Genomic DNA, 27,903 nt, shown 5'->3' with positions numbered 1-27,903 from the left:
ATGAAACCACTGGAAGGTTACAGTTATTATGTTTATCATTCTCTTTATTTTACTAATATTTTTAGCTTCAACATGGATGAATATTCAGCTTGCAGTGTTCAATATGACCCACCAACCATATGCAACTATTAAATTTATATTTAAATTAATTAAAATTAAACTAAAAATTCAACTCTTAACATTAGCCATATTTCATATTTCAAATGTTCCGTATCTGGACAAAACAGATATAAATTATCTATATCACTACAAAAAGTTCTATTAGACAATTGATGATCTAAATCCATGTGTTCCAAAGTGAGACTCAAGCATGCTAAGGAGAGTGCATCCATTGAACCATGAGAGGGAAACTCTTGCTTCTGTTTAATTCCTGATAAAGAAATTAAACTTTCCTAGTATTTCTTATCCAGCATGAGAAGGGCATCCTAACTCAGTCATTTGACATACAGATCACAATGTATCTTTATGGAATTGGGGAGTTCTACAACCCATGAGGGTTGACAGGACACTTTTGGTGATTTTATTTGCTTCCAATGTGTGTGTGTGTGTGTGTGTGTGTGTGTTTTAAGATTTTATTTATTTACTCATAAGAGACACAGAGGCAGAGGCAGAGACACAGGCAGAGGGAGAAGCAGGCTCCATGCAGGGAGCCCGAAGTGGGACTCGATCCCAGGTCTCCAGGATCACGCCCTGGGCTGAAGGCGGCACTAAACCGCTGAGCCACCCGGGCTGCCCGCTTCCAATGTGTTGTAACAAACTGCCTTTTATTTGTGTGCAGTTAAATGGATATATAGAATATATTACCTAGTTTTAACAATTAATGCTCATAAAATAGACAAGTAGCTTTAAGTTTCTACCAAAGAAACATAAATTGAAGATAATATCGATGACAAAAACACAGGGTGGGAATACAACCATTTTGCTGATCTCCTACATCCTAGCTGACCATAGGAACAAAAGCTAGAGAATGCTAGGAAATAACACCTGCCCCTGGCTCCTAATATTTCCTAATAAGCAACAAGTTCACTTACTTAATTACTCCAACTCCTGGTCTCTCTAGCTCTTTTAGTGGATTGAATAGTGGCCCCTCAAAAAGATACATCTACCTGGAACCTGTAAAGTAACCTTATTTGGGAAAAGGGACTTTGCATACATAACTGAGGTTAGGATCTAAAGATGAGATCATCCTGAATTAGGATGGGATAGAAATCCAATGATGAGTGAACTTGTAAGATAAAGGGAAATAAACACACGTATAAATAAACACAGAGAGATGCAGGCTAGAGAGGCCATGTGGAGATGGGGGCAAAAATTGGAGTTTCACATCTATAGGGCAAGAATGTCAAAGACTGCCCACAGCTACCAGAAGCTAGGAGAGAGCCATAAAACAGATTTTCCCTAAGAGCCCCCAAAAGGAACCAAACCTGCTGACACATCGATTTTAGACTTCTGGCCTACAGAACAGTGAGAGAATACATTTCCGTGTTTCATGCCACCAAGTTTGCAGTAATTTGTTACAGGAACCTTGGGAAACTAATACACCCACTCATGGAATGACCTATCTGATTGGGAAGAATATATTGTATACACTGAGCTCAGCCTCACCCTTCTTCTTCCTGAGATCTAGCCAGGATCCCTGAGGTATGAACTACTTATTCAGGTTCTGCACGGGACTGACACGACCACAAAGGAGTGTATGTCTACCTGGCCTGTGGTTCAGTGGGTCCATTTGGCTCTCCCACTAAACCACATCCTTCAAAGAAATTTTCATTCATGATAAAGTTGATATTTTGGCCCACATCTCCCACACTTTACTTCTCAATTGATTCAAAAGCAAAGTGGAAAAGGAGGTACTGTTTATTAGGCTCTTCTTAGAAACTCCTAAATTATACAATCTTGTCATAGTCACTTCTCAGTGTGAATCATCAGGCCTTAATATTAGTGATCCCACAATTCAGAAATGTTCTGTAAGCCCACATGTATAATGATATTTCTATTATTATGTTCATAGAATTCAGTTTATTATACTCTGTAGAAAAAAAATACAGAGGTATGGGGTCTAAGTAAAACACAATTTGTAGAATAAAATGCTACAGTTCTAAGATTATAAATCCTAACTTTACACTCTGAATCTAAAATCATCTAAAGATGGGGCACTTGGGTAATTCAATCGATTGAGCATCCGAGACTCGATTTTGGCTCAGGTCATGATCTCAGGGTCATGAGATGGAGCCAGAGTTGGAGTTCCATGCTCAGCAGGGAATCTGATTTCCCCTCTCCCTCTCCCTCTGTCTCTGCCCCTACTCATGCATTCCCTTTCTCTCTCTCTCTCAAATAAATAAATCATTAAAAAATAATAAATAAAATCATCTTAAGGCATCCACAATACTGAATGTGAATTAACCTCAAAATCTGTGTCCAACTAGTGTCAACAGCAACCCCAAACTAAAAAAATATATAAATTTTAAATAATAAAAAACAAAGATTAATCTTTACCCAAGATTTCTCCTTCTTTGGGGAGGGAGCCAAAGGGAAAGAGAGAATCTTAAGCAGGCTCCACCCATAGATAGGGGCCTATCTCATGACCGTGAAATTATGACTGGAGCCAAAATCAAGTTAGACTTAACCGAATGAGCCACCTAGGCACTCTGCCTAACATTTCTTTAATGTCTGATTTTCTTTTTTGCATGAGTAATAGGGGACAAGTAAAAGAAATTACTGTAAAAAGTTTAAATAGGTAAAAAAAAAATTCATTATTGTCTCTCCAGGTAAAGATTTCTCATCATAATAAATGATACCAAGTATCTGCCAGAAATATTATCTGAGGCCAAAACAATTCATTCAGGCTTCATTCCTTCTTCTGCTTAGGACGATGGACACCTCTCTCGTGTGAACTCCTAAGCAGTCATAGAAACTGTTTTGGAATACCAGATTTAAATGGCTCTATTAGTTTATTACTTTATTGATATTAAGTAACACTCCTGTTTATTAATCAGACTCTCCAATGACATGGAGATGGCTGAATGACATGGAACTAGTTGTTTATTGTATGATCACACCTGGAAAACTGAGATTTTTTTCTTTAGGACTCTAGAAAGAATCTAAATTTAGAGAGTCTATGATTCTTTTTTTTTTTTTTTTTTTTTTTTTGAGAGTCTATGATTCTTACTGTGAAATATCTGGTAGCCATTTTTAAATAATCTTATCAATTTCCTTGAGAAATAAATTTCCACCATTGATACCTAACATCATAAGCACAGATTCTCCATCAAACTTAGACACAGGACCTACAAATATATTAATTATGAAGGAATCTATGAGTCAGATTAAATTCTGATCAATTTTCCAATATTATTGCAAAGTGGGTTAAAATTAACAGAATAAAAAGTTTCATCCTCCAGTCTTCTTACTTAAAATCATAATTCATTTCATTCTTTATCACTATTTTCAAAGCATTTCCAGTGGCTTATTTAAGATTTCCCAGGGTTCATTTTTCATTCACTTATATCTAGAGAAGTTTTTGATTAGACTATTCACATCTCTATCTTAGGATCCAAGCCAACAGGACAAATGATTCCAGAAAGCTGTCTTGGAAGAAGAAACAGTGGTCCTGCTTTAGCTACTTTAAAAGCCTGAAGGACAAGCATTTATGATGCTCTCTTTCTTATCCTACTTTTTTGCCTGTCAAAACAACTCTTAATATCATTTTAAGAAAATTTTAACAAAAATGAGGATAGGGCAGGAAAAGATCACAGGAAAAAAAAGTATGATTTGTCACACCCTGTACCATTATAAGGATAATATCAGACTCAAAAAAACTAGAATGAAAGACAACTATCTATACAATGTTAGAAATTTCAGAGCATTCCTCACATCATCCATTCAAGCATCTATGCTAAATCTCAATTTGGTGGACATTTTCCTCCAGAGAAGATCTATGTGCGCTTCTGGCAGTAACAACACTACAATTGAGAGAGCCTTGACTTTGGGCTAGTGTAAAAGTAACAAAAATGATCTTAGCCAAACCCTCAACTCAATGTAAGTTAGTAGCACCCCCACTAGCTCCACGTATCCTTTTTGAACAAAGCACTGCTGATTCAGGTGCCCAGGATTCCCATATAGAAAGATCAAGAAAGATCAAATCACAAGAAAACATCAAGAGACTCACAAAGAAGCCACAAAGCATGAGAATCATAAATAAAAAAAAAATTTTAATGTAAGTCTCTAAGGTCTAGAGATTTTAGAATTATCAAAAGTAGACTATAAGATAATAAGCAAAGACTTGTGCTGGTTCTTTGCAAAAACTAATGAAACTGATACTGAATAGGACCAATCAAGCAGGAGAGAGTAAAGATGCCAATCAGTGATTTAAGAGAGAATATTAATAAAAATATCAACATACTTTCATCAGCAGTGGAAAAGTAAAAGAGAACTATGCAGAGCAGTCTAAATGCCTATCAATTGGTGAATGAAAAGAAAAAGTGGTATATCCATACAATGGAAAACAACTCAGCAATAAACAGAAACAAACTACTGACACATTAACCTCAAAAACATTACACTAAGTTAAAGAAGCCAGATACAAGACAGTACATATGGTATGATTCCACTCATGCGAAATGTCAACAAAAAGCAAATTAATAAAGAAAACATAAAAGACTATAGATATAACATTAAGAATAATAAGTAACAGGTAGAAGAATTTAAGATCAATATACAGTTACCAGAGAGAAAAATTAGTAATTTTTTTAAAACACCATTTATAGCAATAAAAATAAAATACTCCAGGAATAAAGCTTACAAAAGATACAAGACCTATATGCCTTTAATAAATTATAAAACTATGGAAAAACCAAATAAATGAAGAGATATATCTAGAAATGTGCTAGAGGCAGCTCATACCAGTTCACAAGAACCTACTGTACACATTTCTTTCCAATTCCAGCATCAGTGATTTCATGGTGTAGCTTATAATCAGCCATGTAGTAATACTTTTGCTACAAAAGGTAGGAAATGCTACATATCAGAGCTTTTTTCTTCTCTTCATAGAGGCAGCTTATTAGCATTTCACTGGTAAATATGATATCATAAGCATATCAATGGTCTTTAAGCTGACCTGTAAATTCATTGCAATTTCAATCAAAACTCCAACAAATTTTTAGAAACTTGATCATTTGATTCTAAAATTTATATGTGTGTGGGGATGGGCAGGGACAGAATAGCCTAAAGAAGAATAACATATCTTACAACCACAAGATTAGAAAAACGTGATCATTTCAAGTGCCACAAATGATATAGATCAGTGGTACCTCGCGTGTACTACTGAATACAAATGATATAAATTTGGTACAACTACTTTGAAAAATAATTTGGCATAATCTTATAAAGTTGAACACTGGCTTAGCTCTAGCATGTAACAATTCAATCCCTGGCTATTTCCCCAGAGAAACTCTTACAAAATGCATCAGGAAACATATACAAATTTATTCCTAGAAATAGTGCATCTATTATAAAAATAAAAGAAAAAGAAAAGCACTTAAAATATCCATCAGTAGGAGAATGAGTAAGTAAACTGAGGTATATTTAAACAGTTTAATATTATATGAAAGAGAAAACAAATTAATAATAGGTACATGCCACATGCACACATATTAGATATAGAACCCTAAATGATAAGCAAATTACAACAGGCAATGTGTGAACATTTTTAAAACTTAAAAACAAAACTATGTATTGTTTAGAAATAACTATATATGTAAAATAGTTTTAAAAGTAAAGTTAAACTCTAAATTCACAGCAATCATGTTTTGGTGTGGGAGGAGGGAAGAGCTAGACATGGAGGTAGGCAGAGTAGTATTGTAATGTTCTAGTTCTTATATCAGGCCAAGGCTTCACAGGTACTCACTTCATTATTAAGCTTTAAAATATATAAATTTGTATGTCTCAAATATTACATTAAAATTGTTTACATGATATTTTGAAATTAAAGACATTAGGTAGTTCACAGAGGTATTAGGAGAATTAGAACTAGAACTGCCACCTACACAGTGAGGGAAAAACACTCATAATCAAACCATAGAACTGGTTTGATGGCCATGGTGTGTTGGTAAAACAGTTCTTAGATGGGGAGAGGAGAGAAGAAGCCTTAATATTTGTAGCATGTCAACTTCCATGGCTGATTTCAATTACCAATAAGTTACTAACTCTAAACTAGGAAGACATGCTGACAATTAGCATTCAGGAGCTATAACAAGCTGGATCCAGCACACTGCAAGTGTCTAGCTGTACATCTTGTACCATCAGTCTCACAGGCCCTCAACTGCTAATACCCTATAAACTCAATCTTGCTGTAGCTTCTACTACTAGCAGAGAGCATTCACCACAGTTCCTGCTTATTTGAGTGACTAGCCCAAGTCAATAGCAGCTACAGCTGACTAGCAGAGCTGCGGTACATATGCATGGCATTGCTGCAAAGGAGGCTGGGAAAAATGCATCCAGCATTTTCTTCTCCACCATATGACTTCTCCACTACATTCCCATATACACAGGAAGAGAACTCTGGTTCTAGGAATCACAAATGTCCACTGTACTTATCTTCCATGTATTATTATCAGTCAAGATTTTGTCAAGCTCTATTTCTTATAGTTTGTACAATAAAGTAGGTTTTTAAAATTTCTTGGAATTTTCCAAATAGACATAATAATGCTGAATATGTGTGTGTGGGTAGGTGTATATATATACCTACACACACATACACTCTCTTATCCTAAGATTTTAAATATGTCCCCAAGTGGGATCTACCCACTATTACCTCATTGAGAAGCACATCTCTAAAAACTAATAGTCTAGCAGGAAAAGCAACCTCCCCACCTTACCAAGCTGAGATGGCTGTCCCTTCATCACAAGTACTTCTGACATAATATTTGTTTCACTATATGAACACTGTAAGTTTCTTGATCTCTCATTAGGTTATGTGCTCCAACAAGGCAGGGGCTGTCTTGTTGATTTGCTGCATCCCTTGAACTTCGCACAAATATGGATTTGAAACTGCTTGACAAATACAGTATTTCCTTTGTCTTTACAATAATTTACTTAATTTACCTCTAGATCTATAAAGTGTGATAGAATCACTTGTGGATCTTAACTGAGAAAACTGAGAGCAGATGGTAATGAACTCTGCCAGAGGTCATTCAGCTACTAAGAGGAAGAATTAGGATTTAGATTTGATCTTACACCAAAGTCTGATGTCCTTCTATTACACATTCTAAAATATGACAAAATTTGTTACATAGCAAAAGCATATATAGGTATAAAGGGCAATTGAAATATTGATGCTTAAAAATTAATTCTGCCCAAAAGAGGTCAAGAAAATTAGGAGAGAAGTAGCATATGAATGGGGATTTGCAGAATAAATAGCAGTTTGCCTGGCAGCAAAGAGAAATTTTAAGAAAGTTACAGTTCCTTCATCTCTGCAGTAAAAAAAGAGAGCAGTAATCATATTTATTTTCAGTGTTTTTCTGAAGGCCACATAGATAATGCATATAAATTGCTTAACACAGGATCTAGCAGAGTCGATTTTCAGTAAAGAGGGGGAGGGGAAGGGGAGAAAAAGAAGAATTTGCTGGAAATCAGGGTTTTTCTAGAGAAGTTAGAAGCTTGCACAATCAGAGAAAGACAATTATCATATGGTTTCACTCATATGTGGAATATAGAAATAGTGAAAGGACCATAAGGAAAAGAGGGGAAACTGAGTGCCGATAAATGAGAGAGGAAGATAAACCATGAGAGACTCCTAACTCTGGGAAACAAAAAAAGGGTTGCAGGGCAAGGTGGGAGAGGGGATAGGATAACTGGGTGATGGACATGATGCAATGAGCACTAGGTGTTATACTATATGTTGGCAAATTCAATTAAAAGACAACAGATAGGACCTATGTATTGATAAAGGATTACCTAATAATAAATTAGTTTTCAGTTATAGAATCATTAATTCATCACTTGCTAAAAGGCTCATTTTTTGAAAGACTCTTGAAAACGTGTCATTAGAGTCATATAAAATGTAAAATGTAGACACTACTTCAAAAATAAAACTTTAGGAGAAAATAAAAAATGAGAATAAAAATTATTAAAAAAAAAGAAGCCTGCACAAAAAAAGATCAAGAGAAAATTAAGTCAAATTCACTGAAGATGCTGAAAAAAAAAAAAAAAAAGCAGCTTTGCAAAGGTAGTCCTTCATCCCTATCTCAAATTTCTCAAGTGATATTCACATACAGTGAGAGTGTAAATGTAAAAAAAAAATTAGTCACAGTAAAAAGAAAAACATTCTGAATCATAAATATGGTAATACCTTTACTAGAAGATCTAAAAGTTTCTACTCCTTAGAAATTTTAAAAACAGGGTATTATAAAAGCCTATTGAGAAACAGACATAGTCTTGAATAGGTTCTCCCAAACTTGAGATCCCCTGTAAAAAGCATCAATTTATACATCAAAGTACAGCACAGAACATAATTTCTCTTATTCAATCATTCAGAGCAATTACAGCAAATGAAATATGAGGAAAACACTGTGGGACTTCCAGTCAAAAGTAACCCTTCTGCTAGTGTACCATTTGCCTATTTCCACACCTTTATTCTTCACCTCTTTTGCATTTTGTTCTCTAGGAAAATTAAAAAAAAAAAAAAAAAAAAGTAAGGTGAACAGTTTGTTTTTCAATTATCAAGAGTATTTGTTTAATATATATTGTTTTGTACAGTTGTTTTTAAACCCCACAGAAGTTCTATTAATATTTGCCAATAAACACTTATAAATAAAGCATAGTAGAATCAATATTTCAGAGTAATCCATTATTCTGAAAAATAAAAGTGCATGTTTAATTTTAATAGCCCACCAGAAGGAACACTGACAAACTGTATTATTTACCACAGAATAAATTAACATACATAAAACATGATATAATTTTATTTAAATTAAAACTTTTTTCAATTATTTTTCTTTTCAAAAACATCTAATTTTCTAGACTGATGGTGAAAGGGCATTCACTTTGAATTTTAAGGCAGTGAAGCCATCTTGTGGTTGATATTGGTACTGCTAAAGCTTTGAGCCAGTCCTTTCCATTTGTAAAATTAGGTCTTTAATCAGTTTGATGTTTAAAAAAACATACACAACCTCTCATTTTTAAACCTTAGAAGGGAAAAATAAATACAGATCTGAAAGCCTTTGCTTTTTAGGGTTCCACAGCAATGAATAAGGTCATCACATAGCTGGACTGGTAAAGTATTTTTACATTAACCTATATTTTATAATTCTATACTTTGGTTCAGAGGCTTAAGCTATGGAAATGACTACTGCAACATATTAAACTTAAAAAAAATATGAAAAATACTAAACAGTATTGTAGAAAGAATAGTTTTACTTTTTTGTCATGACTTTGTTCCATGATTTTTTGCTTAAAAGCCATGAGGTTCCAAGACCTTGTAATACCTAAGATATGTAAAGCCTGTCTTGAAACACTCAGAAAAGAAGTTGAAAAAGATGGTTTGTTTCCCCACCACACTTCCTTCCACTCTCACAATCTTTATAGTCTAAAACTCAAACTTCCTCCTGCCTGTGGGAAGACCTGGCTTAGGCGTGGAAGCCTGGAGAAAACAATCTTCTTCCCCCTCAGCATTTCTTTTTTCTTTTATTTTTTTTTAAGTACCTGAGAGTGGGGGTTGAACTCACGATCCTGAGACCAAGACCTGCACTGAGATCAAGAGTCGGATGCTCAAATAACTGAAACCCAGGTACCACATTCCCCTTTAGCATTTTAAAAATTTATCTGAAACCTTTCTTTGCATTAAGGTCATGGGCAACCTTAGGGAGAAAATACAGGAACTGCAAAATAATGCTAAGAGAATGAAAGGAAAGAGAAAAGAACCTGAACGAAACTACTATATTCATTAACTATTAAGTTACTTGCATTTTTTGCTATTCTACTTTCTCCCAAATTAACAATGATAACTAAAAGCAATTACTAAGACTTCAGTCTCAAACTCCAGATGACAGTGCCTTTCTGAAGGCTCCAGATTTGTCTTAGAACAAAAAAGATGTAAATTCAATGTATCCAGGATTAACTGTCTTCTAACTACAGACCTACAATCTTTCTTACCTGACAGATCAAATTGGCTCTCCATTCTTCGTTTCCACTCTCAAATTCCCAAATGCTAAAAATGGTATTATCCAAGACTTAGTAAATATAATAATAATGATACACACCATGTGAGCATTTACTTTTGGTCTCTCTCAGAACTCTCCATACAACTTTAATCTACTTCCAAGGAGGATTACTGCTTTGATGTTAGTGACTTTTCCTGTAAAGAAGCTGCATTCATCAGAACTATCCAAGATTGCTGCCGAATCTGGGTTCTATAATCCAGAAGGTTGCTAAGTATGCTTCCCAGAACACCAGAATCAACATCCCATGGAAACTTGTCTAAAATAGAAATTTTTGGACTCTGTCTCAGTTCAGTGGAATCAGAAACTGGGGAAGTCAGGGGGTACTGGGGGAGGGGCTGGCAATCTGTGTTTTATTCAAGCTTCATGGTGATTCTGATGTATAGTGAAGTCTGAGAACTACTACCACAACTGAAGAAAGAGAGGTACAGAAACTGGAAAAAACTCTGAGAACAATGAAGCTGAATGAAAAGTTTGAGACAGAATAAACAAAGGAATCAAGATAACTAGCTTTCGCAAAAAGAAACCTGTGGCAATGACATTTACAAGTCTACAAGTATATGATGAATTATTCCCAAGGGAAAGTAAACAGATGCTCACCATTTCCCCTAAGGGAAGATAAAGAAGACATTATGAACTTTAAGTGGTTGCATAAGAAATTTAGATTACAATATACTTAAAGTCTGCTGACACAAAGTGTTTTCAAACATTAAAATGAACTGATGAGGAGTTTATAGAACCTCTGTTCTGAGTATCTGTCTCAAAAACAAGAATAGATTAGAAATTTTCTTATGGTTTTTTCCAACTAAATAATTACCATCATTTATATAAACATTAATATTTAGAAAATGTAATTAACGTTGTTACATTATAGACCTTTTACAATTATCTAAAATTTAATATATCTAATAACTATTTTAAATAGCGGTGTGTTAAAATGGTAAGAGTATCCAATCACAAAACATACACATTGAAAGTATGTATTTAAATTACATATAATGATGTTCTTTAATACTTCATAAAGTGACTAATAGCACATAAATTTCTTGGCTGACACAATTTACATGTATCTTCAAATAAAAAGAAATTGAAATAAATAAGAAGTAAGTCTGAGTAGTTGGTATATAAAAATTCTATCCCTGGATTTTAAAAAGATCACTGAAAAAATTGATAATATGAAAATATATATTTGAAATTATCTAATATATATGGCATATAAATTCACATATTACCATATTATATATAGTACACACTAACATATATATGTGGTCCAAAATGAAAGCAATAACCAAATCCACAGCTTTGATATATTGGTCCTAATATCCTCTCACAATCTTACAATTTTATTTAAAAAAGTTCATGAAATAAACATGGAAATAGGTAACTAAAATTAAAAGGTACGAAAAGGTACTACTATCCTGTACTCCAGCAATATCTGGTAAGTCTCACATGTAAGTGTGCCATAATTATTAATTCCTTAAACCAACATTTTTTTAAATGTTGAAAAGTCACCAAAGTTTAAAAGTTCAAGTCAATAATTTTCCATTTGTATAGAAAGTTACTATAAGGATAACTATGACCTATTCACTTCTAAATATTTTGCAGTTGCAATCTTTATTGACAAAAAATAATTCTAGTCAGTTAGTAAATGTTCATATTTATTGTAGTTAGCATAATTTAGGAAGTTAATGTTTTTCTTTACCTTTTCTACCTTTCCACCATTGATGTCACTGGGGAGGAATTTCTTGCCAATTGTTCTTAAGTCTGTCTAAAATAAAAATATTATTATTAAAATATAGAGAAAAATAAATCTAAATCTAATCTTACTCATAAACAAAAGATGAAATTACTTAAGGTTTGTAGAATTTAAATCAGTATCTTTTAGCTGATTGTGAGATCTGTACGTATAATCAATTTTTTCAAGTAACATAGTCCCATACATATGTTGTTTAAAGTACACTGGTAAGTTGAATAGTAATGTTAAAGGCCTTGATTCTGGTGATATTCCTTTCGATAACTTACTAAATCTTCTTTATTAAAACCTAATGCTTGATTTTATATAAACTGTAGTCTTACTAAAAATATTAATGCTTCAATCCCAAACCAAATGACTCATTTTAAATAAAGAAAAAAAATTTGATAACTGAATCCTACATAACATTCATATGAAGAGCCATGAAAACACATTATTCTATTGATTGTGATACCCATAACAAAGCTACATATACATACAAATATCCTAGAGAACAATACATTGCAACAGCAAGAATAGAAAGACTTTATTGTAGTAAAAATTAATATTATTTGCTTAAACAAATTACATAAATCAAAGTTAGTGAACAAATGATTAACTATATGAAAGTGTAGAAGAACATATTTCTCAGCAAACCAAAGGAAAACATAAGGACTAACACAAAGTTACAGCATTTCTGATGCAAAAATAAAATTTCAACTATACAGTTTACAAAAAAGCAGAACTTTTAAGGAAATTGTCCTCTTTAAGGAGGTAAAAACAAAAAGGAACAATAAGAAAATCACTCACAGGAAAATTATCATTACTCATGAAGAAGGCCTAATTATTTAAGCCAAAAAATTATCTTGATGACTGAGAGTGTAAGGTTAGATAACTAAATTTATATTGTTCTGTTATTCCTTAAAATATAATAACAGTAGCTCTTCATCTCCTCAAGAGCAAAATAAAAGAAAATAGGCTTAGAGTGCATTTAATCACATAGAGTGTAAGACAGAAATTCATGTTAGACTTAAGGGGAAAACACCAGATGATTAAAATTACTGTGACATAAAATGAAGACATAAAGTAGGATAGTCTGCTTTGATCACCTACAATAATAGAATGTCCTCTAACATGAAATTATCAGTATGTGGTCAGCTTAAGAAATGAGCATATAAATTATATAATTCCCACAGATCTTTCCAGTCTTTTACTACCATGATTTATATTTTACTTCTCAATGGAATGCAAGGGTTACTCCTAAGCTAAAACTCACCAAATAGAACTGCCAGACAAACTAAGCCCCAAATCCAAACAGTTGTCTAACAATGTATTAGTTTTATTGTCTTTGCAGCCTCCATCCAATAACAGAGTGAAAGAATTATAAAGCATACCTCTAGTTGCATGTAGACTTTTCACTTTGAAAATACTGAGTAACAGGGAAAAAAATTTTTTTTATATTAACTTTCCCTATATTGTTTGTTTTAATCCTAATGTTAATATGCATAAAGCACTTAGTACAACGAACTGCAGAGTAAGCACTTGATGAATGTTAGCTATCATGTTTATTTTAAAAGTGAATTTAAGGCACACATATTTTGTTACCATCTGAACATGAATAATCATCAACTTAGTAATACAACTAACAGTTCATAAAAATACAGGCATTGGTTTGAAATCACTCAAAGGCTAAAATATTTAAATATGTATGAGAAACAGAATAGATACAAATTTTATGATATACTATGGTCCCTCGTTTCTGGTTTCTAGCAATAATTATGAAATTTAACTTAAACTAAAATGAGGCATTGATGTAAGTAGGAATAAGCACTACACTAAAATCATAAACTTTGCATCATTACAAACTGCAGTTAACTAATAGAACCATGGACGCTGCTACAAATTCTCTAAATCCAGCTAATTCATTCCTCTACAAAATGGAAAAAATATCACCAATCCTATCTCATAAAGTTGTTATCAGGCTAAAAGGAGACAATATATTCAAAGTTTACATAACTTTTAAAGTGCTATATGCACATATAATGAATATTATTTTATTATTCTTTTAGCAAGATTACCCACCAGATCTTTAAATGTCTTACAATCAAAGTCAATTTATAAGTACTGAAAAGGCAATTTTATGATTCAGATGTTATTATATCGGGATTATCAGTAAAACTGGGTCCAAAAATACATTTATATTGGACATAAAAAATTACACAGGAGGAATATTTAATGTATAAATACACACACATGTGTGCATACATACAAAAGATTCCTATTTGTTCAAGTAAGTTCAATGGAGTCTCTATTTGGCAAATCATTTTATATCAAACAGAATCTTAAAAGGAATTTAAAAAAATCTGTTTTTACATGTTTACTAATACATAGTAGTCAGCAATTTAAGACTGAGCTATTATTTAGTTTACTTCTGAATAATTCAGGTATTTGAACCCAAAACTGCATGCTGGATTTCAATGTCATTTTTTAATATTCTTATTCCCCACTTAACCAGAGTAAAAAATTAAGAACTCTTCTTTGCAACATAAAAGTCTATTCAGAAATGAGTTAGACAGCAGCTCTGAGGCTGCTCTTTTTAGTAGGGCCTGCTTTTATTAGGTTGGCCCTAGGCTGGCATCTGGGAACTTTGTACTCGAACTATTTCCTAACTGGAAATGTGGTTCACTAACAAGACTATTTGAATAAACAATGTAATTTATGGTGAACACCTACTTTCTGGGGGAGGAGTCTTAAAATTGTTTCATCTAGGTGGAGAGTACCTTCATAAGCAGACCAATAATTGCCTTGGGTGCTAATCTCTAGTGGATTTCTCTGGGGAGAAACACTGTACAGTTACCGTTGCTGTTTGAAGGTTCACATTATGCCATTATGCCATGCTTTTACAAGAGACCTGCACAAGTTTTTGCTAACTGAAAGAAATTTGAAGATTTTCATTTTATAGGAAAAGGAAAAAGGCAAAAATAGTATTCAGTGTTTGTGTCACAATGAGCTTTTATAGAAACAGAATGCATCCCAAACAGTGAGAGGGGCACTGCCAAGCTTCCTCCCCAGGAACTAGCCTCAGCATCTCAGCATCAAACTATAATAGCTTTGAACTGTGTTGTGCACATCTGTGCTTTCTCTTGATTTATTTTGTGCATACTTTAGCAAGATATGCCCTAAGGTATCCAAAAATCTGAAGAGAGGTTACGTTTTGGGTCTGGGAATGCTCTAAAATCTTTCCATGTAAATTAATGGTAATTACTTCTTCACTTTATACCCTTTTGGCTTACAAAAGGTTTCACAGGAATGCCTTACCCTTCCTCCTTTCCTCCCTCCCTCCCTTCCTTGCTTCCTTCCTTCCTTTCTTTTTGAGGGAGAGAGAGAGCACGTGTATGTGAGCTGGAGGGCTAGGGGTAGAGGGATAGAGGGAGAGGCAGAAAGAATCTTAGGCAGGCTCCATGCCCAGAGCTGAAATGAAGAGTTGGTTGTTCAACCAACTGAGACACCCAGGTGCCCCAGGAATGCTCTACTTTTGGATAACAGGGAAAACTTGTACATATATTATTGCTTTTCATTGCTGGACAAAGGGAACAAGTTCAGTGTGTCCTGCACGGGACATGGGGGACACAAGAAAGCTTATGCATACAGTATTCTCCCAATATGTAATAAGTTATATATAATAAGAACCAATAATACAAGTCTTTTTCAACTAGCGACTATTACTCCCTAATCACTCAACACTTAAAAAAAAAAAAAAAACCTTCAACAAAAGTACTACAAATATGTGACTTTATTTAAAGGTGATAAGCTTGAAAAGTAGTGTAGACTTCATCCTAATTAAAAATATTTATTTTTCCTATCATATGACCTGATAGCTTGAGTATTCATCCATATATTTCAGGGAAAACTATAAAGACAAATAATTCATAAAATAATGGTCATCATGTACCCCTTACATGTACCCCTTACATATATACAACAAATACTTCATCTTATTTTATTTAAAGTTTCACACCCAAATTACACATAGCTCATTGCTATTTACCGAAGTATATAAATAAGAAAAATAAAAAGAGCAAAAGATTGTCATAAAATCTTTTCCTCATCATCTTTAGAATTTTTTTAAATGAATAGCATTCTTTAAATACTTTTCAAAAGTAGAATTCAATTATTAGAGTGCAAGTCAAAAAAAGTTAAAGTATATAGGAAATATTTGCATTTGTAGTCATAGACAACATGCATAATTTCTAAAACTTACTTTAAAAAATTGGATAGTCTTTTACTAAAAACCTACATCCTTAGTTCAGAAACAAAAAATGATCTTGTTAGTTTTACTGAATAAAATTCAAAGAAGCTGAAAAAAATGACAATGTGAAACAAATTTTATCTGTTTAAATCCATTTAATTGTGTACAAATTAAAGTAATTTAATTGTGTACAAATTAAAATAATTTTTATTTTTTATTATTTTTATTATTTTTAAAGATTTTATTTATTTATTCATGAGAGACACAGAGAGAGAGAGAGGCAGAGACACAGGCAGAGGGAGAAGTAGGCTCCCTGCCAGGAGCTCAATGCGGGACTCGATCCTGGGTCTCCAGGATCCCACCCTGGGTGGAAGGTGGCGCTAAACAGCTGAGCCACCCAGGGATCCCCCCTTAAAGTAATTTTTAAAGAAAAAGTTATACACAGTTATATTTTATTTTTAAATGTTCTTATCAGTTGCTACCATTTAATGCTTCATGTTATACCTATTTTGCAGTGATATGATGGATCTGTCATATGATTATCTGTCAAGAGAATAAGTAATTCTCTTATGAATTTTGTTGACTATCATAATGTATAAATTTAATAGATTAAATTATAAATTTAATAGATTGTTATTATAAAGATCATATGAAAAAATACCCACTGGGGTAACTACAAGGTTGAAAAAAAGAATATTCAAATAAATAAATAAATAAATGAATAAATAAAGAAAGAAAGAAAGAAATTTTTTTTAAAAAAGAAAAAATAATATTCATTTACTTATGCCCAAATGTCAAACAATTTTAATAACTCTTCAAAAAAATCCAAAAACCAATCCCAATTATGGAAAAGATACAGCTATAGAGATAAATGGAGGGAGAGAGATTGAAAAGAAATATATATATAACATAACTGTAATTATGGATGGCTTTAATTTTTTGTTTTTTAAAATGTTCTACAATATACATTACTTTTATCAACAGTAAATGTTAGTTTGAAACAACAGAATTGTCAAAAAGCTATAACCTAGCTAGAGTTCCTATGTTAATGATTTGTTTTGATAAATATGATTAGTATTTTCTGCTATCTACTGTAAATGTTATAAAATTCCATAACTGATCAATGGGGGGAAATGGGAATTTTAATTCCGTATTTTCCTTTTTCATTGCATTCTGTATAATAGATCTTATAAGAAACATGTATTTCTAAAAATTGGGCTGATATGAGGTCACCAAGTTCAACAAACATCACTGCAACTTAACTATATACTATAAAAACAAAAGATGTTCTCCATATTACTTATCTTAAAATCCAGTTAATTCTATAAGACGTTTTTCATGAAAGCTTCTAGGTTTAAAATGTTTATAAGTTAATAAACAAAACCTACATTGAGAGCAATCAGGATGATGTCATTTATATTGACTTTGTCAGGAGAACTTGTGCAAGCTTCAATGCCTTCATCTGAAAGATACCTGTTAAAATAAAATAAATGGTTTAATATTTTCTAAAATCAAAATTAACCAAAATTATATTCTTAAGTCAACATGCAATTTTATTCTGTACTATAGAATTCTACTACTACAAATACTAAAGAAAAAGCCCTGGATATTCCTTATTTACTATCTGTGATAGAACATAATAGGAAATGCATATTTTCCCTCTTTTGTATTCTTAAAGAGATATTGTGTCAATAAAATTGTCAGTATGCTTTCTAAGAAAAGCTGTTTAAATATCAAGATGCCTCTTAATGAATGTATGAGCTACTCTTACTATTATACAAATATAATATCTGACTGAAATATTTGTTAATACAGAAGTTCTTAGAGACTTGAGATGTGCTATAAAAACAGAACTAAAAACAACATAGATTTAAACTTAATCCCTGACAACTTCCTCTGTCTGCTACTTTCTCATATTATCTTCTCAAGTCCCCTTTTTTAGACATAACATTCCTGAGAATGTGTTAGTAAATGTTACAGACTTAAAGTGGCATGAAGATAGGCACTTTGTATCTTTTACTTTCCCTGTTCTCTCTTCAGTTTTTTCACTCATTCTCTTAACTTTTGATCTTTTATCTAGTCTAAACCAATCACACATCTGTTGCAGACACTAATTAATTCAAGAGTAAAAAGATTATTGAATCTAGATGGAGAATCATCTCTACCCATTCATTCATACCCAATGCAGGCATTTTAAAATTATTTGATAAATTCTAGAATTCAGGTGTCCCCCCCCCATCCCCGCAAAGTCTACCTGTTCAAATGCCCATTAACATCCCACATCTTTTATTTTTATATTTTTAACATTTTATTTTTAAATAATTTCTATACCCAATATGGAGCTCGAACTCATGGCCCCGAGATCAACAATCACACACTCTACTGACTGAGCCAGTCGGGCACCCACATCTCACATCTTTCATAATCAGTATCAACTCCTTTAACCAAAGTGCTGGTGCCAGCACTGCCGCTGCAGACATTTTCCCTCAAAAAGGATACAGGAGTGTTAGTCAGAACTAACTAACTCAAGCTCATTCCTGATGGCCAGCAATTCCACCATCCATCCCCAATATGACTGATTCTAAAACACTTGTCAATGCAAACTCTACCTGGAGACAGCAACCAAAGAGCATGTGCCTTACAAAACACAGAATGAATAATCTCTCAAAAGCTAAAGGGCAGGTGAAAAAGAAAAGTAAATTGAAGAATGCAAGAAAAATAAGAGATTAAAGGTGATAAGCCTAAGAACAAGATCAAGGAGATAAAAGTCAAGAAAGTATACAAATGAAAGCAAGAATAAGTTTCAGATCATGGCAGTGCTAATCAACAGGGATGAATGAAGTCAAGTAATTAACTGGGTTACAGAGAAAAAGCAGAAGTGTTAAGTACGTAGATGAGTCAGTAAGAATGAATGGAAGGGAGACAGTAATAACAGTACATAAATGACGGGGGGAATACAAATGTCTACAGTCAGCATAGACAGCTAAAACACTGCTTTAATTCAAAATGGCTGTTAATTTCCTTATTATGCTGTTAAATTTTCATTGTTCTTTGCCACTGACTATATGTCATTAATCATCTTAGAAATTCAGTTCTAGAAATATTAAGTCCCTATTTGTGTGAAAAGTATTATATGAGTCAGTAATAGGATTAGTAAAATGATGAAAATTAAACACCTGCCTTCAAGGAGTTCACTGCCTCTGCAGCACAACACAATAAATACATAAATAGTTAGCACGCAAGGCCAAAATAATTATAAATAAAACGTTACAGGGCCTCAAAGTGGCTATGGGATGGGAAAGAGTGCAAAAAAGGGAACAGTATGAGCAACAACGTAAAAGTAAAAAGGGTAAAGTACATTCTAGATGTAATAACCTGGAATATTCTGGGTGGAAAATGGGGAAGAAATGAGGGATGAGCACAAATTGAGACTGATTATAGGAAACAACAGTACACACAGAGATATGGGTGATATCTTAAATGCTGATTGAATAATTACAAAAACACAGCTTTCAAAATTCCTACACAATGTGGCAATAGTATGCAATGACTAATAAAATTCTTTGTTATTCTAGACAGGTGAGTCTTTAGAATTTAAAAGATCAGAGGAAGTGAGATGAATTGGAATAAATCTTTAAAATAATCAAAATTTACCCCTTCAATTCTACAGATGAGGAAAACAAGGCCCAAAGATATGATAACAGAACTTCCCAAAAATACAAACTTAAGTGATACAAAGTTAAAACAAGAATGCCTCCTGATTCTTAGTTCATCAGTCTTTTCATTACAACACATCATTTTTAATTATCAACTATAATGGCTACTGTTAGAAATACGATCTTCTCACAAACATAAGCCAGTATCTGTACAAAACAATTTCCTGATCCACTAGACAATTTTGCCAACACACACAAAAAGGGGACAACTAGGCAAACTCAATCAGTGAGCTCCAAAATACATTTAAGAAGAATAAGCCTAGGGGTGTCTGAGGGGTACACATGGTTAAGCTTCTGACTCTTGTTTCAGCTTAGGTCCTGATTTCAGAGTCATGAGATTGAGCCCAACATTCAGCTCTGTGCTCAACACAAAGTCTACTTAAGATTCTTTCCCCTTCCTCTGCCCCTTGCCCACAAGTACACTCTCTCTCAAATGAATAAGTATATCTTTTTAAAAAGTCTAGTTTCATAGTAAAAGATCAGAGAACTAATACAATAATTAGAGATTCAAAAATCATAATAACAATAAAAATACCTATCCCTACATAATATAAAAAGGGAAAGTCTAACAAAAATTGTAAAGATAGAAGCCATAAAAAGGTGAAAATCTGACTTTATACATGTGTAAGTCAAATATGTGATATCTTTCAAAAAATGCCTGTAAAAGACCTCTTGAATACAACAAATTCCAAAATGTGGCTCAGTCTTAATTTCCACATCCTACAGGTCTCCATTACTCACCCTTCATATTTTGAAAAATCAAAGGATTTGAGCCTTACAGCTATACTCCTATCAAGGAACAGGAGACCCATTCACAGCCTTCCTTAGTAACATCTTGGCGATCTGTCTGTACCATTTTCACTGAAGGACTGAACCTAAATTAACTGTAACTTGGGATTTGCAAATTAATATTTTTGTTTTTGTAAATATTTAAAATTCCAACACTATCAATGAATAAAACAAGTAAAAAGGAATAAAACAAAGAATAAAAGTCAAATTCCCAAATTGGCTTCAAGATGCATCACAGTAATGCAGTAACTTAAACACAAAACACAAAATCCAGTAGCCTTAATGAAAGAAATTTGGGGAAAGAAAGGAATTGAGAAATTGGAGCAAGCATTCCAGATCTGATCACTGTACATATCCGTACTATGGACCTGGAGGAAAAAGATTATAATCGGTTCCCATGTACCATCTTTGAGCACGTAAAACTCAAAGGCATAGACCTTAAAGAAGAAACAAATCCCAGAGAGCTCTTGTTTACTAAAGTAGTAAAAGCACACATTTCTCCGTGCTAGTGGAGATTTTGGAACAGTATCATTAATAAGATCACTCATTACTATTCTGTACTAAAAATACATTGAAAGACATTTTATTGACAAGCAAGGCCCTAAGGGGCTAAATTTCTTCATGATACTCACAGAACAGACTAACACTTCTCACTAATTTTAACTTCAAATAATGCCATTTTATTTCATAGTTTAATAGGTGCTCAAATTTTTAAAAAATATTTTAGGAACTGCTTCCTTTTTTCATAAATAGAAGATATTAAAATCCATCTTACTCAGAGTCACTTAATTTGTGACTGAGCAAACTCTTTTCACTATGGAAATAAAAGGTCCAAAATTAATTATTCATCACCAATTTCACACTAAGCAATAAGTGACACAGCCTTATTGCTGATAAGGAGAGGGGATTTTCTATTACAGATAATAAATACATATTCAATGAGAAGGGTCACAGCCTAAGTGCTACTAGCAGAACCATCTTCAGTTCATGTTCCAAAGTCACTTAGGCATTTAAAAACAAACATGCCCAAAATATAGTTCAAGAGCCTCAACTAATAGAAAACTGTGATAAAACAAATATTATTATTTTAATCCCATTTATTTGACTGAGTGGATCACCATTACACCTCTTACTACCAGTAAGGGAAAAAACAGCCAATTTCCCTTTCATTCATTCCTCTGAAAGCAGGTAAAATCATTGAGTCTAACTTATTCGCTGGCTGTGATGGACACAGAATGAGGAGGCCCCAGACAAAGTGGAGACTCCATGCCCCATCCAAAGGGGGCAAATCAAATGGTCTCATGTGGTTTTTGTAGTCTTTGATCTATACGTGCTTATTTGCTACTCCATTGAGATTCTGGCCCAAGTATGTAATCTAAATGTCAAAATGGGAATTTTAACAAGTGAATTCCTGCTTAAACACAAAGAAAATAAAAATAACTAACTTCCAATTAATTACCCAAGGTCATGTGGGGAAAGAAGAGAATAAAACATGAGATAAAAAAAAAAAAAAACCACTTATATTCAAAGGTATCTTTGGTCCTGTCAAATATGGAAGTTGACAACCTACTGCAAATTCTCTCTCTCTATATATATATATTTTTTTTTTCAGTTAACTCTATACCCAACATAGAGTTTGAACTCCTAACCCCAAGATCAAAAGCACATGCTCTACCAACTTAGTCATCCAGGTGCCTCCCTAACACATTAAAAAATATTTTACAAAATTGCCTGAATAAAGCTCTCTCTATCCTCTCTACCTATCCTGTTTCCATCCCCACTGTTTAAGTGAATTGTAACATGCTTGCCAAAAAATTCTGTTTTTGCTATATTCTTATACCTCAGAGATATACTGAGATGATAACTTGCTAATTCCCTCCTTGAGGGCATGAGAAAATGACTTAAAGATTCCTGCTTATGAATAGAATTTGGGAAAACATAATGCAGGGCTACCTTGTTTTATTATACTTCACTGTAACTGTGCTTTGCAGATATTGCACTTTTTACAAATTGAAAGTTTGTGGCAACCCTGTGTCAGCAAGTCTATTGGTGTCGTTTTTCCAATAGCATTTGTGCACTTTGTGTGTCACACTTTGGTAATTCTCACAACATTTCAAACCTTTTCATCATTATCATATGTTATGGTAAGATCTGAGATCAATGATCTTTGATGTTACTACTGTAATTGTTTTGGGTGCCATGAACCACACGTATACAAGAAGGTGAACTTAATCCATAAATACGTGTATTCTAATGGCTTCACCAACCACTGCACTGCTCTCTCATCTCTCTTCCTGCTCCTTGGGCCTTCCTATGGTCTGAGATACAATATTGAAATCAAGCCAATTAATAGCCCTACGTTGGCCTCTAAAGTGTTCAAGTGAAAGGAAGAGTCATCCATTTCTCACTTTAAATCAAAAGCTAAACATTATTTAGTGAGGAAGGCATGTAGAAAGCTGAGACAGGCTGAAAGTTAGGCCACTGTACCAGTTAGCTAAGTTGTAAATGCACAGAAACGGTTGTTAAAGGAAAAAGTGCTATTCCAGTGAACAAATGATAAGAAAGTGACACAGCCTTATTGCTGATAAGGAGAAAGTTTTAATGTTTGGATAGAAGATCAAACCAGGCACAACAGTCCCTTAAGCCAAAGCCTAATCCAGAGCAAGGTCCAAACTCTCTTCAGTTCTATGAAGACTGAGAGAAGTGAGGAAGCTGCAGAATTAGTTTGAAGCTAGCAGAGGTTTAAGGTTTAAGGTTCATGAGGTTTAAGGAAAGAGGCCATCTCCGTAACATTAAAGTGCAAGGCAAAGCAGCAAGTACTGATGTAGAAGATGCAGCAAGATATCCAGAAGATCTAGCTAAAATCATTAATGAAGGTGGCTATACCAAACAATAGATTTTCAGTGTAGATGAAACCTTTTTCTATTGGAAGAAGATACCATCTAGAACTTCCATAGCTAGAGAGGAGAACTCAATGCCTGGCTTCAAAGGTTCAAGGGACAGGCTGACTCTCTTTTTACAAGCTAATGCAACTGGTGATTTTAAGTTGAAGCCAATGTTCATTTACCATTCTGAAAATCCTAGGGCCCTTAAGAATTACCCTAAGTCTACTGTGCCTGTGTTCTATAAGAAACAACAATAACAAAGCCTGGAGGACAGCACATCTGTTTACAACATGGTTTACTGAATATTTTCAGCCCAATGTTGAAACTTACTGCTCAGTAAAAAAGACTCCTTTCAAATTACCACTAATTGACAATGCACCTGGTCACCCAAGATCTTTGATGGAGATATACAACAAGATTAATGTTGTTTTCATGCCTGCTAACACAACATCCAGTCTGTATCCACTCTGCAGTCAAGGAATAATTTAGACTTTCAAGTCTGTTACTTAAGAAATAGATTTTGGAAAAATAAAGAAAAAGAAATACATTTTGTAAAGCTATAGCGGCCATAGATAGTGATTCCTCCGATGGATCTGGGCAAAGTAAATTGGAAGAACTTCTGGAAAGGATTCACCAATCTAGATGCCATTAAGGACATTCCTGATTCATGGAACAGGTCAAAATACCAACATTTACAGAAGTACGGAAGAAGCTGATTCCAACCCTCATGGATGACTTTGAGAGGTTCAAGACTTTAGTGAAAGAAGGAACTGCAGTTAGGGTAGAAATGGCAAGAAAATTAAAATTAAAAGTGGAGCCTGAAGATGGGACTGAACTGCTGCAATCTCATGATAAAACTTCAATAGATGAGGAGCTGATTCTGATGGATGAGCAAAGAAAGTGGTTTCCTGAGATGGAATCTGTTTCTGGTAAAGATACTGGGAAGATGATTGAAACAAAGGATTTAGAATATGGCATAAACTTAGTTGATAAAGCAGCAGCAGGTTTGGGAGGATTGATTCCAATTCTGAAAGAAGTTCTGCTGTGGGTAAAATGTTATCAAACAGCACCACATGCTACAGAGAAATTGTTGTTATAGAGGAAGTCAATTAATGAGGCAAATTTCATTGCTGTCTCATTTTATTTTTTTAAGATTTTATTTATTTCTTAGAGATACAGAGAGAGAGAGAGGCAGAGACACAGGCAGAGGGAGACGCAGGCTCCATGCAGGGAGCCCAACGTGGGACTCCATCCCAGATCTCCAGGATCCCGCCCTGGACCAAAGGTAGCGCTAAACCGCTGAGCCACCAGGGCTACCCGCTGTCTCATTTTTAAAAATTACCACAGCCACCCCAACTTCAGCAACCACACCTTGATCAGTCAACAGCTATCAACACCCAGGCTAGACCCTCCAACAGCAAAAAGATCACAACTCACTGAAAGTGAGATGACAGCATTTTTAGCAATAAAGTATTTTTAAATTATGTACATTTTGTAGACACAATGCTATTCTACACCTATTGTACAATGCTACTGTAGATTATAGTTAAGACATAACTTTTATATGCACCAGGAAATAAAAAAATCTGACTTGCTTTATTGTGATATTCATTTTACTGTGGTGATATGAAATCAAACCCACAGTATCTCTGAGGTATGCCTGTATTTAACTATACTGAGTAAAAAGATTAGTAAGATAACAAAGCTAATAAAAATTGGCATAAAATTTACTTCAGATCACTTGGAACAGATTAAATCAATACATTCATTATAGTTTATAGATACATTAGGGATAAAAAAAATCACTGACGAGAATACAAATTGATATGCCAGTAGTAAGTTGAATGAATCCATGGGATTCTCTGTCTAAATTCCTATTAAGCAGAGTAATTAGGAGGACTAAAACACTACTAAAAATAATTCAGAAGAGGACATACTATGACACACAAAAGATAATAATGGAAAAAAAAAAGTCTTTTTTTGCCTTTCCAATGACAACTGCATTTCTCTATCACTACCATTTTCTTTCCTTCTTTAGTTAAAATGGCTATCTACTATGCCAAAATAAATGCCACTGAATTCTTGGAATCTTTATTCCAACCATTACAATAAGGACCTGAATCAACACTAGCTTAAAATTTAATTTTCTCTGTGGTTTATGTATGAATGTATCAGATGAATAAAGTTATGTCTTATTTAAAGTACATTTAAGTATAATCACTTACTGTTGATCTTAATCAATATAGTACACTATTTTTATTTTTTATTTTTTATTTATTTTTTTTTAATTTTTATTTATTCATGATAGGCACACAGTGAGAGAGAGAGAGGCAGAGACACAGGCAGGGGGAGAAGCAGGCTCCATGCACCGGGAGCCTGACGTGGGATTCGATCCTGGATCTCCAGGATCGCGCCCTGGGCCAAAGGCAGGCGCCAAACCGCTGCGCCACCCAGGGATCCCAGTACACTATTTTTAATACTATATTTTATCCAGAAATAAACTATTTTTAAAAGTACATTAATTTTTCAGTTTTTAGTTTTTATGATTTCTTTACATACACAAATGTACATTATTTCCATTTAGCTAACTTACAACATTAAGTTTTTTCCACATGTACCATACACCCCAAAAATCTATTTTAATTTCTTCTACACTAACTGTTCAAGTTGTTATATGATCAAAATAGAATATCAAAAGCAAAGATAGCATCATAAAAAACTTAATATTAACATTTGATATTTTTATTTTTTAAAAGATTTTGAGAGAGCAAGTGAGAGAGAGCACCATCAGTGGGGCAGGGAGAGGCAGAAGCAGGCTCCCTGCTGTGCTGGGAGCTCCTCAAGGGGCTCAATCCCAGGACTCTGGGATCATAACCCAAGCTGAGGGCAGACACTTAAACCAACTGAGCCACCCAGGTGCCCCAAAACCTTAACATTTAAATGCAATTTTTTCATAAAATTAACTGGCACAAAAACTGCAAAGATGAATATGCAAAAAAACTTAAAAAAAAGAAAATTTGCTTAGTACTACAGAGACATTTCTTTCTCTAAACAACTTCTGGATATGTGAAGCATTATGGAAAGCCTTGATATATACTATGATCAATATCCTAATACTCAAACATTTCAATGGCCAGACAAAAAGTTTTTGGCCCTACATTAAACTTTGAGATGGAAATTAGAAAAAATCATAAGGGAAATCCTTTGAAAAGCTATTGCTAATTTAAAACACTTGAAAGTGCTTAAATTCTAAAAAAACAAAACCTTTATTTTTGTTAGGCACTTCCTTTAAAATACCGAAGATTTACTGGCAAATTCTGAAGGCTGTACTACTTGAAAACACCACTAGATGACAACCTTGCTTCACAAAGTAAAATAGTACACTCCTACTATTACTGAAAGATGAGCCTGAAAGATGTCCTAAACTAGCTTTAAAATAAAGGTTTTTGGCATTTACCTGCTTGTAAGGAGTAGGAGAGATATCGGAGAAAATAAAATAGACTATTATAATTTTAAAATTAGTGTTTGCCTATCAAGATCACTCAGGGTTTAAAAATAAACTCATTTAGTAAGCATTTAAAAGTTACCTCCTCATAAGAAAAAAAAATTGAAGAATATCTAAAGATAATTTCTCTTGTATTGTCTCTTAGGTGCATCCTTTGAAAATAGAGACTTATAAAAAGTACATATAAAGTAGAGAATAACTTTGCTGTGAAGTAGTTACAAAGAATATTTTCAACATTATTTCAATAGTTGCTTTTCTCTGACATCAAAATAAGTAAGCGTGACAACTTCAAGAGAACAACCATAAGAAGATAGGTGACAATAAATTACAAACTTCTATTTTTTTGTAACACATTTTTAGATATTAAAATATTTTTCCTATACAAAAACTAACCTATAATGATATTAACCCTGGAATGCTTATTTGGTACAAAAAATTTTAACAGCTGAGCAAATAAAATTTTGTATATAATTCCTATGAAATCCCATAATAGATATATGATGAAGAATAGTGGCAATGGGAACCTATTTATGTTATTCATTTTTTCTAACCAAGCCCTCACATAAATTTAAAAGTATAAAATGAAGCCTGTATATTTTTACTTTCATTGGAGGTTATAATTTATATCCTTCCTTCGACTCAACATTTTCATAGTTTAATTCAGAAGCAGAGCTGAGGTTACGTTTTAGTGACTCATATTTTAAAATATAAGAGTTTTTAATATTTCTGTCATTTTTCCCTCAGCACAAAGGTGATTATCTATAGAACTATACATCAGGTGGAAAGCCTCACTTCAGGCCTGATGCCCTGTCC

General features: G+C 33.5%; 1 protein-coding gene across 6 annotated transcripts in view; it reads right to left on the bottom strand.

Moving 5' to 3' along the window:
* TDRD3 (tudor domain containing 3) overlaps positions 1-27,903 on the bottom strand; it is a 122,415-nt gene that overhangs the window by 48,081 nt on the left and 46,431 nt on the right. For 2 of the 6 annotated variants that reach the window (XM_038569701.1, XM_038569703.1), the window contains exons 2-3: positions 17,584-17,668; positions 11,917-11,978 (exon numbers count right to left, since the gene is read on the bottom strand). Coding sequence is in view for 2 of the 6 variants with exons in the window: in XM_038569699.1 (XP_038425627.1) it covers positions 11,917-11,982; positions 17,584-17,668 (151 nt within the window). In the remaining 4 variants the exon portion in view is untranslated. Of the gene's footprint in view, positions 1-11,916; positions 11,983-17,583; positions 17,669-27,903 lie in introns of all 6 variants that reach the window. The other 4 variants (XM_038569705.1, XM_038569699.1, XM_038569704.1 and 1 more) reach the window with 2 other exon arrangements.

The sequence above is a fragment of the Canis lupus genome, chromosome 22, assembly GCF_011100685.1.
Source record: "Canis lupus familiaris isolate Mischka breed German Shepherd chromosome 22, alternate assembly UU_Cfam_GSD_1.0, whole genome shotgun sequence".
In the NCBI taxonomy this organism is placed as follows: Eukaryota; Metazoa; Chordata; class Mammalia; order Carnivora; family Canidae; genus Canis; species Canis lupus.
This window is presented reverse-complemented; position numbering and strand designations above follow the sequence as displayed.